We start from the raw sequence: 14238 nt of genomic DNA, 5'->3' as shown, positions 1-14238 counted from the left end.
TGTTCTCCTGTGCCTTGGATACCATGAGAGAACTTCGGCAGTAACAGAACTTCAGCACCCTGTTTAAAAAAAGTTTTACAAGGGGCAGCTAGGTGGTGCAGTGGATAGAGCACTGACCCTGGAGTCAGGAGGAGCGGTGTTCAAATCTGATCTCAGACGCTTGATCCTTACTAGCTGTGTGACCTCGGAAAAGTCACTTAACCCCATTTACCTCACAAAAAAAGCCAAAAAAGAAAAAACAGTTTTCTTAGCTATGAAAACAATAACAACAGTAGCAGCAGCATCAACAACAAATCACAGCATGGTGGGAAAAGCCCTGAATTTGAAATCAGAGGACTGGGCGCAATCTTTGCTCTCCTTCCCACAATATCACTTTGGGCAAGTCATTTTACTTTGCTGGATCTCAGTTTCCTATCTGTAAAACGAAGGAATTGAAATAGATGACCTCTAAGGTCTTTCTAGGATTAAGTCTTATGGTTTTATGAAAAGAAGTTCAGTTTAGGGTTCCAGCATTTGAACAAAGCTCATTTGGACCTATCTTAATTTCCTGTTCTGTTGCACCCAGAAGTTTGAATGGTTTTGGAATTGGCAGAGACTTACTGTCAATGTATAATTATGGAGGGTACAAATAATCCCTAAAACAATGCATAATCCAAAAGTAATTTATATTTGTCTTTGGAAGGCATCATATGATGTGTTTTTGCAACAGGAGATTTACTTTCTTAATTATATTTAGCTTAGGCTAATATTAAAATGAGCTTGGAGTCCTAAACAACCCAAAAGACAGGGGACAGAAAAGCATAAACGTAGCAGATTAGTCACCCCAAAGCAGGCTGGGTGACAGGGAGAAGGGAGGTGGTGAGGGAGGGAACTGGTAACTCTGCATTTGGGTCTCTGTCCAAATGCTACCCCAGATTTGAGGAGGCACAAACCCTTGTCAAAATGACAAACTGCTGAAGGGTTATCAGAGAGGGGGGATCATGTATCTGGTGTGGAAATTTATTCAGGCAGCTTTGCAATGGAAACTCTGCCCATAATGAACATGGATAGAAGATACTGGGGTAGGGAGGTTGCATTATTTACCTAACACAAATTTGGTGCCTTAGAGTCTCCAACTCTATTTCTATGGTTCTTTCAACATGGGAATCAGTAGCTCTTGGGTGACTTCAGGGTGTTAATCAAAATCATCCCTTGATACCTCAGCATTTGTATGGGGGGCTTTGGGCCTCCAGAGGCTCTACTCACAGAATATAATGTCTCCCTATCAAGGGAGAAGAATTTGTAGCATGGATTGCAATCAGACATCTAGCTAAGCTTGGAGATACTTGTGTCCAGCAGGTAATATTTTTGGGGGGGACCCCAGGAACTCATGAAAACAATCTGGAGTTGTGACTTGCCTTGGTAGGAAAAGAGTGAATGGAGATGAAGTCAAGAGTCTGTAAACCATGGCCATTCATGACAAGGATCATAAAGCTCATTCTTTGTGTTCACGTGAAAGAATTCTTAACAGAATCTTCACCCATGCATCCCCTGTATGATTTAGAAGTCATTCCTTTGAACACGATTTCCATTAGAAAGATGTCAAGAACATTTTCTCTTCCATAAAACCAATCACAACTGATATTGTCTTAGAGTAAAATATTGAGAGCTCAGTAAAACTACATGTGCTGTTCCCCCATTTCAATTTAAAGGTTCATTTAAATTTCAATATATGGTGTTAGCAAAATAATGTCACCATCAAGGCCTTCCTAATCTTTATGTGAATCAAAATGATTTATGCAAAATTCCTGGAATGACCCTAGTTCTTGAAAACTGAGAATGATAAGTAGAGTTAATTACAGAAATCAAAAGTTGGTTGGTATGTGCTGTTTTATTGAAATTGCAAAATAGTTGAGTGTTGTCTACACTACAATTTCTAGGAAGAAATTCAGGAGATTTGGAGCTGAAAGGCAACCCAGAAGTCATTGGATATAATGCACACATTTTATAGTTGAAGAAATTGAGACCTGTGGTGGAGGTGGTGATAGCAGGGGGTGGTGGGGTGGTGGTAGTGAAGTGACTTGGTTGGATTCAAACCTAGGCAGCTCACTGACATGAAAAGGGGCAGATAAGGAGTTAGAAGACCTTGGTTCAAATCTGAGTTCATAGTTCTGGAACTCAAAGGTAACTCAGAGGTCATTTAGTCTACACCCCTCTCATTTAAAGATAAGGAACCTGGACTTCAGTTTGTTGAGTGACTTGGCCAGGGTTACACATGGGAGTGAGCATCAGATGTGGGATTTCAGCTCAAATTCTCTGTCTCTAAATCCAATGTTCCTGTTCAATCCCCTAAGGTTCTACTAAATATTAATGTGCAGGGTCCTGGGGATGCATAGATAAAATCTGAAAAAAAGTGCCCATCCTCAAGTGTTCAGTTGTACCAGGAAGAGACAACATGGAAACCAAGGTGGATAATTAGAAGAGAAAGGCTGCAAAGAAAGGAACAGAAAACCTTCCCCTGGATGCTATTGATTCCTGACCAGGAAGAATCAGATGCTGGAGGCTCTGCCCATCTCCACATATCTCAATAGACAGCCATTAACTTTTGCTCATTCATTTCATACCCAGTTAGAAGTCTTTTTGTGGCTCAGATTCCACTTTGCTCAACTATCAGGGGCAAGAAGACTTGGTTTCCTTCTTTATAGCTTGGATATGAAAGAACTGGGCTGACTGAGAGGTCTTGGGGACATCATTTATGATGAATTCTTAAGGATGCAGAAGACTTTTGTCACTTTCTGAAAGTTTAATGCTATATTTCATTCTGATAAACTGGGTCCTCCACTTAATGCTCAGTCTGATCCTGGAGAGGGGTCCTCTCCTTGTTCCAGACCCTCCCTGGAAAGAAGGGGAAGGATCTGGGATTGACCGGGGCTGATCTAAACATATGTAAGGACTCTACTCCTAGTAGGGCTGTGAAATACACCCAACATTCTCAATATGAGAAATGACATTTAAATCATATGATGGGATTTGGTACCTTCATTTCTAGAACAGAAGATCAATCAATCATCAACTATTTATAAAGTATGCCATCTGGGGATAGGAGGACAAAAAGGACCCAGCTTTTGCCCTTAAAAATCTTACATTTTATGAAAGAATAGAGGAAAGAAGGAAATTGGATGTCTGGTATTATATAGATCCAGCCTCATGATGATGTTTGTCTTTGTTTTTGAAGAAGACCACAACATTAGGGAGGTGATGCCAGGATAGGCACATGAACTGGATTTGAGTGAGGGAGGCTGTGCTAAGTCACCAGCCTCCCTTTCTCCTCCAAAGCCACCTGGGTCCAGTGGTTAGATATGGATCAGGACAACTGGAGATGGCCCTGAGTGCGAGGCAATCAAGGTGAAGTGATTTGCCCAAGGTCACAAGGTAATTATTAACATCTGAGGTCACATTTGAACTCCTATCCTCCTGATCCCAAGGCCAGTGCTTTATCCACTGCACCACCAAGTAGCCTAACACAGCCTCATAATACAAAACTAAATGATATCTCTTCATTTTGTCTTGATATTTGGGAACTGTCAGCTCATACGATGCAAACCAGTAAACCACAAACTCCTCCAGGGCAGATTTTTTTTTATTCCCTTGGCCTTTGTGTTCTCTATGGATAGGCAGAGTATTCAGCACATTCTGGACTAGGTCCTGAAGAAATTATTCAAATAACTTGAATGTGTAGATGCAGTCCTCCCCATCCCTCCAAGAAAAACAAATGACTTTGTCTCCTACCCTCCTTGTAAACATGGAAGGGGACCACCGTGCTCCATCCACGGTCCCGCCTGAGATGTTGAGGTGCTGCTGTCCACAGGCTCCCCAGGCTGTTTGTAGAGTCTCTGCTGACTGGAACTTGTGTTGACCTGCAGCATCCTTCAATGGTTCTAAGATGTAGGCTTGGCTTCCTAACAGAATAAGTCCCCTGTTGAAAAAGGAACCGTTAAGAGGCTATAACTTCACACAAGCGGATGTGGGTTCCCATATTTATGACTCAGGGTGAAAGTAAACAGAGCTATCCATGCCTCTGTTCTGTTGAAAGGAGGAACCTTAGTCTTCAGACTGAGCCACTTCATCAACTCCCTCTAAACCCAATGGACATAGTCCTGGTCTCTTGCCCCTGGTTATATAGCACACTCACATAGTCCTTGAGGTGCCATGCTGAGGCATTCCATGGAGATTTTAACAGTTGTTTTTTTGGGGGGGGAATGGGGTTAAATGACTTGCCTAAAGTTACACAGCTAGGTAATTATTAAGTGCATAAGGTCAGATTTGAACTCAGGTCCTCCCGACTCCAGGTCCAGTGCTCTATTCACTGTGCTGCATTTTAACAGTTTTAACAAAAACTGGGCAGACTTTTGGTACCATGTTCTACCTACAATGGCATGTCTTCATGTATCTTAGGAAACCCAGAAGAGTTGCTTGCAGGGAACCAAAGAAGATTGAGATATATGCATTAGGAACATGGAGGGACAGCTGTGGGACTTCATTGGGATAGAGGCTTTCTGACTTGGAGAGTTCAGGTGAGATAAATCTCTCCAAGCCTCAAGGCAATCACTCAATCAGTTAATGAAGCCATCAACCAATAAGCGTTTATAAATACCTTCAAAGTTCAACGGACTCTGCTAGGTACTGAAGATTAAATGTCAAATGAGATCACTCCTGACTTTAGGGAGTTTGCCATCCAGCCAGGGGAGACAACTCGTCCATAGATAAGGAGTTACAAAAACCATGAAAGGTCATTTCAGGGTGGGGAGATGGAGGGCATTGCCAAAATATCTATGGGAACACCAGAAAAGTCAGAGGAAGATTTTCAGTTTGCCCCTGTGGGTCACAGAGTCATGGGCTTAGAGCTAGAAGATTAGGCCCCTCATTTTACAGATGAAGAAATTGAGGTTTGTATAGTGAAATGATACATCCAAGATCTGAGAAGTAATAAATGTCAGAGGTAAGATTTGAATCCAAGTTTTCTGACTCCATCACCAATGCTCTTCCCATTGAATCACCCTATCTTTGATGAAAGATTTGTGGAGGAACATGGAGAAGACTCAGCCACACTGAGAGAGCAGAGATAGACTGTGATGGACCCCATGATAGGGAGGATTCCCCACGCCTGTGAAACATTGTGCATTGACCCAAACGTTAAGATCTTCCATGACCTTATACTGATGCAGCTTCCTGTCCGATGGGACATAAAACCTTTCTGTCTGACTTGCAGCTTCCTTCCGTCTGTGGACTTCCTTCATTAGAATATGACCTTCTTGAGAACAGGGATTGAATGATTCTTTAATTTGTAACCCCAGTGTTTACGTGAGGCTTAGTTTAATAAGTGGGGTTTAATAACTACTTTATTTGCTTATTCATTGCTACTCATCCACATCTTGGTCTCCCTTGGTCATGTCTTCTCATAAATACTCTACAGGATCTCTAGCCAATGGCCACATAAACCACCCACAAGGTCTTTGACCTCATCTATGGAGGCCAGACTGTCTATCTGTTCTCTCACTCTCTCTCCTTCCATTATCTCCTCCTTCTTTCCTGATCATATTTTTCCTGGATGATCTTTTTAACACTGCTCCTTGCTTTCAAGTCATAGCTGAGTCATAAAGAAGAGGACTTGGAAAAGGTGCATAAATTGCAAAATGGAGATAAATATGAAATTCTTTGTCTGAGAGCTCGGAGGCTGAAAGGTAAGTGAGAAGCAAAAGTATAGGCCTACATCTTGCCCCCACCCTCCTCCTTAAATGCAAGGCAATGAGATGATTTTACTTAATAGTCTTTTCATGGTCTTGAAGGCAAGATTTTTCCTCAAGAAAAACTGCAATTCAGATAAGAGAAAATTGACATGATTAAGGAAAGAGTTGGCAGAGAGTTGCATCCTTTTTTCTTTTTTTTAAATTTCAGAAAAATATCTTGTATAAGAATGTATTTCTCTTTATGAAGAGATTTACTTTTTCCAGCTTCTAGGGTGGGATGTTGTTGTGTGTGAGGGTCAGAAAATGGTCGTGAGAAGGAGAATGAATAAGAAGAATTGGAAAGGTGGCTTGGAGGAGGATATGGCATGGTGGAGAAGGCCAGGATTGGGATTTGGAGAAGGGATTTTGTATGACTTGGAGGAAAATGAGGAGCGGAAGGAGATTCAAGCAGAAGAGCTTGAGGAGAAGGAACAGGAAGAGGAGGTCACTAAGGATGTAAGGAGAAGGTATTTCATAAGCCAGGAACAGTTAGAATGCCAATGGAAAGAAAATAGGGTAAGGTTGGTTGTGTCCTAATGCAGAGATGAAGGTCCTCCGTCTACTCCAAGTCACTCACCCCAGCAGTTCTCTACAGGTATAATAAGGATGGCAAAGGACCAAGAGGATCATTTGCTGAAGAGGGAGAATTCTGCAATGACTTCTGTAGAGGGGGCTATGTTAGTGTGAATCATGGGCAGAAGGAAAATCTTTGTCTCCATGTCCCATCCTGGGGCATCATGGAAGAGAGCTCTTTGAGAAAATGCAAGGAGGGTCCCATTGTAAAAACAAAGGAAAAAAAAGAAGGGAAGGATATAAGCATCGACATAGTTTTCACTAGGTGCCAAATTCTGTGCTAAGTCCTTTAAAATATTATCTCAAAGGATATTAAGAACAAACATGGAATCCTGAAACGAGACAGTTAGTTGACAAGTGGAAAGACCACTAACTTAGTCACCAGACCTGTATTTAAGTCCCAATTCTGCCACTTACTACCTTAGAAAGGTGATTTCATATCTCTGGACCTCAGTTTCTTCATCTGTAAAATGAAATGACTAGATTACTTGGCCTTTCACTTCTCTTTCAGCTCTAGATCTATGACCTTAGGAGAAAGAGAACTATCCCTGAGTAATGGATGAGTGAAGCAACAGATATAGGACTTTTTCAAAGAGGAGAAAGCTTGGTCATCTGAGGATGAAGCCACTGAAGTTCCAAAAAAAGAAGGATTCACAGGTTGAAGATCTTTCAGGAAGGACAGAAGAAGAGATGGGTCCTGGTGGGTGGTAAGGCCACTGCTCCTGGGACTGAGGGAGCTATTTATTGACTTGATATCAATAAAAGAGAAATTTGTGGGCTTCAAGGGGCATCTATCCAAGATGGGACAGAGAATATTCTGTCTAGGCATATCAATTGACTAATAGTTTCTTTGGATGTAGGCTCAAATGATCTTCCCAGATGGATTTGAGAAGGCATTGCCAAAATTACTAAGCCTTGGGCAAGAAACTGAAGACCACAGAGATCCAGAGGGCATCTTCAGCACTGCTGCTGATCAGAGGTAAAGACTTGAAAAGAGAAATGCAGAGATGAGCAGTGGATTAAAAAGCTATCTGCAAATGGGGTTGGCATTTCAAGACAATGCCTAAATTATAGAAATGCTGTTCCTAGATAGGGATGTGGTGTTCCTTACAAGGACTAACAAAAATATCCTTTCCTGAAGTCTTGAAAATCTAATAAAAAAATTTTAAACTAGAAAAGTGAGAGGGACGTAACTGACTACATTTATGTGTCCAGCGAGGTACCGTAGAGAGTAATTATAATATTGGAATGTCCATAAATTCATGGGAGAAAAAATTCCAAGAAAGGAGTAAGCAAAAACCAAATCCAACCATTGCCCCCAATGTCCATACACAAATGATATGCAAGGTGAAATAGAGATCCTATTACATAATAGGTAATGTCAGGTCTTGAAAGGACAAGACTCATGATGATGGTCCTGGAAAGGAACACTTTATTTAAAAGAGCCTGTAGAAATATGAAGGCAAGGGTGGTGCAGCATTAGGCCTTAAGCTATGCTCCTGGGAGGAAATCCTAGCAGAAGAGGAAGGAAGGATGGTGCCTAACATTCAGATGAAAATCAATGAAGACATGAAGACGAAATCTTCTGAAAAAAAGAGCAAATGTCCTCATTTTTCCACTGCCCCAAAATATGAAAGATTGATGCCTGAATATTATAGGCCAATGACCTTTTTTCACTTTCTGGTGAATTTCTAGATTGTAGTTTTTAATTGTCTTTTTTCAATAAGCAAAAATCTATTTTTATTTTTCTCTCTCATTCCCTGAACTTAATTAAAAAAGCCAAGCAAAACTCTCATAACAAATATATGTGGTTAAGAAAACAACTTTACATATCTAGAACATATTAGAAGGATAGTTAAATGAACATTTAGAAAGGTAGGTAGTGATCAAAAAGGGTCAGTCTGGCATCATCAAATGCCCAAAGACATGTTCCAGGGCACTGTACTTGCCTCCAAAAAGCTGATGATCTAGTTGAAAGCCCAAGACTTTAAATTTTATAAAACATGGGGCGGCTAGGTGGCGCAGTGGCTAGAGCACCGGTCCTGGAGTCAGGAGTACCTGGGTTCAAATCCGGTCTCAGACACTTAATAATTACCTAGCCGTGTGGCCTTGGGCAAGCCCTAACCCTTGCCTTGTAAAAAAATATAAAATATAAATTTTGTAAAACAATCACAATGGTTTTGTTGTTACTGTTGTAGTGAATCATGTTGTGTCTGACAGAAACAAAGAGCTCAGAGAAGAATGGGCTGAAGGAAATGAAATCAAAATTATGTCGAGTTAATTTGAGTCATTTTAGCCTTGTCTCCTGCTTTCCCTGCTCCTTCCAGTGGGTAGGCATATATAGACCCAGCTTCTGCCAAGTAAGACTGTGGAGATTTCTAGACTATGTTTGGTTGGACTTTTTATCTCTTTCCTTAAGGAATTCTTTATGAATCACTAGGAGTTCCTTTTGACCTTAGTGTAGGGCACTTCTCTACCAGATCTGAGATGAAAAAGGAAAATAATATGAGAAAACACCATTATACAAGAGTTAAGAGAGAAGACAAACAGCGACTGAAGAACAAGGGAACAGATGGGCCGGTTTCCTGACTTGAAGACGTCAGTCCTGAAAGTGACTGGACTGTCACATATATATTTTTGTTCAGAATATAAATCAGTACAATGTTTGCAGAGAAAACATCAGTTCAATCTAAGGGTCAGAAGCAAATCACTGAGTGAGTTTTTCAGTGGAAACTTTCTAGATGCTGTGAGTGAGCCTGGGAACCCCTTGCTCCTTTCTTGTTTTGGCTTTTCAGTTGTCCATGAAGCCAAAGATATGAAATGCTGGCTCCGAGCATTCCCTGGGCTCTCCTAATTGGCAGCTCAGCAAGAAGGCTTAATTAAAGAATTACTGTGGTCTAGCTTGGCCTTAATTAGTCACTTAACACAGACGATGGTGAGTGACAACAGTGGAGGGAGATTTCTACAATTGGACATCTCAGCCGGGTGATTTTGATGGGTTCATGGCATTTAAGTCACTGAAATTATAAGAAAATGCAAATCATAAAAAAGTTAAACTTGAAGGCAATCTACAATCTGAAAGTGATCCAGCCAACAGCCCTTTCTCATCCAGCCAACAGGCATCTTCATCCTCTTGGTTTTTCCTATGGGGCTAGTAGGCTTAAGCTCTTTTGGGTAATTCTGGCTCTCATCCAGGAGGGTCTAGAATGATCTAGAACTTCCCCAATCAACACAATGTTCTCAGCAGATAGGCACAGGTGGCACATCTTGATATCTTTAGGGAGCCCCTCTTTCATCATTTTTATAACCTGTTTTCTCATCTATAGGGAGAAGGGAAAGGAATAAGTATATAACTCTGTGCTAAGTGATTTACAAATATTATCTCCATTCATCCTCACAATAGAGAAGGTATTTCTTACCTTCATATTATAGTTGAGAAAATGGAGACAAAAAGAAGTTAAATGACTTATCCGGAATCTTATAGCTAGTAAGTGTCTAAGGGTGAGTTTGAATTCAAATCTTCCTCCTTTCAGGCTCAGAGCACCATTTAGTCACCATATATCTATAAAATAAGGGAGTGGAACCTGATGGCTTCTAAAGTATTCAAATCTATAATCCCATGATTCAATGATCTGGAGCTCAACCATCAGTGCGCGGATTATGAGGATTTACAATGAGGTGGACCCTGCTCCAGATATGCCCAAAAGGAGGGGATGGGTTGTAGTGACCATGGGATATGGAACAGTGCTTTGAAGAACCTTGAACTTCTCCCCCAAACTAAGGGCTGTGTCTTCAGCACTGCATTCATCCAGGGATACACCCTGGCTGGGAGCTGGGACAGAGCACTCTCTCAAGAATGATAGCTCAAGGGGCGGCTAGGTGGACACTTAATAATTACCTAGCTGTGTGGCCTTGGGCAAGCCACTTAACCCCTGTTTGCCTTACAAAAAAAAAAAAAACCTAAAAAAAAAGAAAGAAAAAGAATGACAGCTCAGGCTCTCAAAATAAGAGTCACTTCAGAGCCCCTGAAGAGAGTTCCTATTCCCATGAGGTCTCCAACTTATCTAAGTATGGAGACTATCTGCATGAACACAATCCTAATTAGATTTCAAATCTGGTGCTTTGATGGAAAAGTCAAGTGAGTCAAGGCAGGATTAGGAGAGACTCAGAAACAGCTTTTTTTTGCTTGTTTTAACATGGTGTGTATGTTTTAGAGAGAGAGAAGATGGAGATGAGACAGTGACAGGGATGGAGACAGACAGAAACAGACAGAGAGAGATAGAAAGTTTATTAGAATGTAAGCTGCTTGAGGGTAGGGATTGCCTTTTGCCTCTTTGGACCTCCATTGTTTAGCACAGAGCCTGGCACATAGTAGGTTCTTAACAAATGCTTATAGAGTAACTGACTGTCAGAATGGATCTGCCATTATTGGAGGGCTGTAGGTTTGGGGTAAGGAGGATATTGGTGAGCTCTGAGTGAGGATGTGGGTCTCTTGCTCATACTAAATGCTCAATAAAACATTTGTTGTCAATAAGTAAATAAGACAATTTTATTTAATATTTTAATAACAAATCAAATGTTAAATTCCATTTTTCATGGGAATGGGAATGCAGTGGAATGGGTAAACATTTTTAGCTGGCCTTGCCCACTTTGCTTACTGAGTTGGTCCTTTGGCTTTGGGTCAGACCAGCCTCATCAGTCAACCCAATGTAGAAAAATAAGGCCTGGGAGCTCCAGTCTTAGTGAGTGCTATTAACATTACTGTTGTGTTGAATGCTGCCATCATATCTACAAGTTATTGGCAGATGAATATTGACTTTCTGGAGTGAGATAATGAATAGAAAGTATGGATTACTCTGGCTGAATGACTGATCTTTTACTAATTTAAAATTTTTCTATCATTTTTTGGGGGGTGTCTTGATTGGCTGGTTCCAATCATGGCAAGTTGGAATTGGAGCTGATTCCGAAGAGTTTCAATATTATTAATGAGGGAATAGTTGGAGAAATAATTGAAGATTTTTAATGTCAGTTTTTTGTGATTTAAAATGATGCAAACAAAATGAATAGATTCCTTTTGTTAGCTGGATAAATGTGCCTGGGATGTTTTCTGGTGTGATGAATGATTATAAAATGTCTACCTATAATCTATTTGTAAGTATTTCTGTTTACAAATTCCTATTGAGTATTTCCCATGGTCCAAGGGCACAGTCAGGAGCTATCAGGAGAATACAGGATGACTCTATAGGTCATCCAGTCCAATTCTCTCACATTACAGATGAGGAAACTGAGGTCCAGCCAGAAGAAACCAGTTACAAAGGGACTAAATGGCATATTTGAACATGGAGAGTCAGAGGACACTCCCTCTGGTGCTTCCACTGTTCAGTAAGGTATTACAGATACCCACAATATCAAAGAGAAAGATCCTTTGAGAAAATCTACTCAGCCCTCTGCTTGAACAGTAAACATCTAGGACACCCCTGAACTTTTCAATTGACCTTCCTATGTCATGATCGCTCCCCTCCCCGGCATGATCCCTGCCTTCCATCTTCCTGACCCCTGACAGGCAGGAAGAAAGCTTGGGTTCCACACTGTTTGGATGAGCTGGGCAGTACCCATCACCCTCCTTCTGGAGAGATGGGGGAGCATCAGACCTCACAGTGTGTGTGTGTGTGTGTGTGTGTGTGTGTCTGTGTGTATGTGTGTATGTGTATGTCTCTGTGTGTGTATGTGTGTGTACTGTGTTAGAGACTTTTTTGGTCACTTGTGTTCTCAGGACCTTCAGGACTAGACGACTTCCATGCCTCTACACCCACCAAATCTCCAGGTGCTGTGCTCTGTCCTGCCCTGCCAATAAATCGTAAGGGTCTTGCCATCCACCCTGTGATTGTACCCTTGTCTTCATTTTCTCTAGTTTTTATAAATTTGCTTTTACTCATTGTTTGCCTTTGGAAATGATATCTTATCAATATTCTTCTTAAACCCCAATTCCCAGCCTGGGAGACAACACCCTAGAAGTTTGGGACTGGGGTAGAGGACGGGAGGACCGCCACCTCCTTGGCTGACTATACCACTCTCTTTAGAATGACACAGGGGGTTTGGAGGCAGCTGTCACAGCGTTTACAATTTTCCCCAGAGATATAAAATGCCCAAATTGAAAAGTTAAAAGGAAAACATTAAAGAGTAAACTACAGTTCAAGGCAGCTCTTAGGAGAAGTGCAGGAAGAAGTGATTAATTACCCGGCAGTGGAAGAGATGGGGAAGTGCCAGACATGTTTGGGGAACAATGAGGGAGCCGGCTTGCCTAGAACAAAAGTCTGCAGGAAGAGAAGGAGGAACAATCAGGCCTAGCAAGGGGTCAGCAGGGAGACTTTGGCCATCAATGAAAGGCCGTGGAAAGACCTCTGAAGGTTTTGAACTAGTGGAGGGAAAAAAGGTTGTGTGATGAGTCATTGTAGCAAGAATAACTATAGGAAGAACTAGACTGTGGAGAGAATTCAGGTGGCAGGCCCAGATGGTGCTGCAGGTTGAGTCAGGATGATCTGAGTTCAAATTCTGCCTTATGACCCTGGGCAAGTCACTGTATTTCTCAGTTTCACCTTCTTTCATCTGTAGCTGGGGATCAGAACAGCTCCCTCTTCCCAAGCCTTCCCAAGGCTGTTGCATGATCAGACAAGATATTACCTCTAAAATGCTTTGAAAATCATCACATCAAAGCTAGTTGTTTTTATGATTCGTTTCATTATTATATCCTCACATGAGGAAATACAAAGTGAAACTGGGGTGGGGGAGCAGTGTGATTCAGTGGGCATGGGGTCTAAAGGTTGGGTCCAAATGAATGCTTAAAGACTCTGGACAAATCCCTGTCCTCTGAGCCTCAGCTTCCCATCTGTAGAATGAGAGGATTGGCCTTGATGATCTCTAAGGTTTTATCCAGATGTGAATCATATGAAGTGCTAATGGGGATGGAAAGAGGAGGATGAATGTGGCCATTGCCAAAGGAAGCATATCACCTCTTGGTCTTTATTTGGCTTGTGTCACAACAAAGTAGGTCCACTGGCTTATACCAAAAGGTGAGCTGTACCCATGTCTTAGATGGAAATCCCTCGGACCAAAGGAGCTGAGAAGAATATTATATTAATGGGGATCGTATTGGAATTTAAGGTTCTGACTTTGGCCAAATCAAAGTAGAGTAACAAGTCAGAAGAGAAAAGCAAATGAATAAAGAAGGCGATTGGCTCTGAGGCAAAATGTAGAGCTTGGAAATAAGAAAGGAGAATGGGCATTGAAGTTGGACTCTTTTGACGGACTGTTTTGCATTTTAGTGTAATAAACTACAAAGTCTGAAACTCACTTAGGGACTGAATTTCACATTTTAGCCATTGTAAACTTGTTTTAAATTTTTAAAAAATGGTTCTATTAATTTTTATGCCTGAATTTTTAATGGAGCAATTCTTTTCTTCATACAGGATCTCTTTCTCTTTCTAGCATACCATTTCTGGATTTATTTTCTCTCCTTATCTTCTTTTCTTGAAAAAAATGATTTGGTGGCTTCCCTCCTTGCTTCTCTATTTCCAGAACAATTTTTCTCCTGGCCTCCCAATATTTGGTCAGTGTCCTTAAAAGCAATGTAGGAAGGCCCAGCTCTTTAATTTCCCCAAGGCTGTATAATCTACTGGATTTAATGAAAGCATTGCCTACCTCAAACTCAGGCTCTAGATTTGGAGAATGTCTTTGGCATGCCCCATATTGGCACTTCCTGGATACCCATTTACGGATGCTTCTCTAGTCATTTCTTCCCATTGTTGAATTATCTTTTATTCCCAGAAACCCTGATTCCCAGATAATAATGTTTTAATCAGTGACTCCATTAGGATCACTTAATCTATCACAGCTCTATCTT

General features: G+C 41.2%; 1 protein-coding gene across 1 annotated transcript in view; it reads right to left on the bottom strand.

Moving 5' to 3' along the window:
• ADAM12 (ADAM metallopeptidase domain 12) overlaps positions 1–14238 on the bottom strand; it is a 371590-nt gene that overhangs the window by 129976 nt on the left and 227376 nt on the right. Inside the window, exon 6 of the mRNA XM_074232182.1 lies at positions 3769–3955. Coding sequence (XP_074088283.1) covers positions 3769–3955 — 187 coding nt within the window. The remainder of the gene's footprint in view (positions 1–3768; positions 3956–14238) is intronic.

This window comes from Macrotis lagotis, chromosome 4 (assembly GCF_037893015.1).
Source record: "Macrotis lagotis isolate mMagLag1 chromosome 4, bilby.v1.9.chrom.fasta, whole genome shotgun sequence".
In the NCBI taxonomy this organism is placed as follows: domain Eukaryota; kingdom Metazoa; phylum Chordata; class Mammalia; order Peramelemorphia; family Peramelidae; genus Macrotis; species Macrotis lagotis.
Note: the sequence above shows the minus strand (reverse complement) of the source record. Positions and strands in the feature narration are given on the sequence as shown.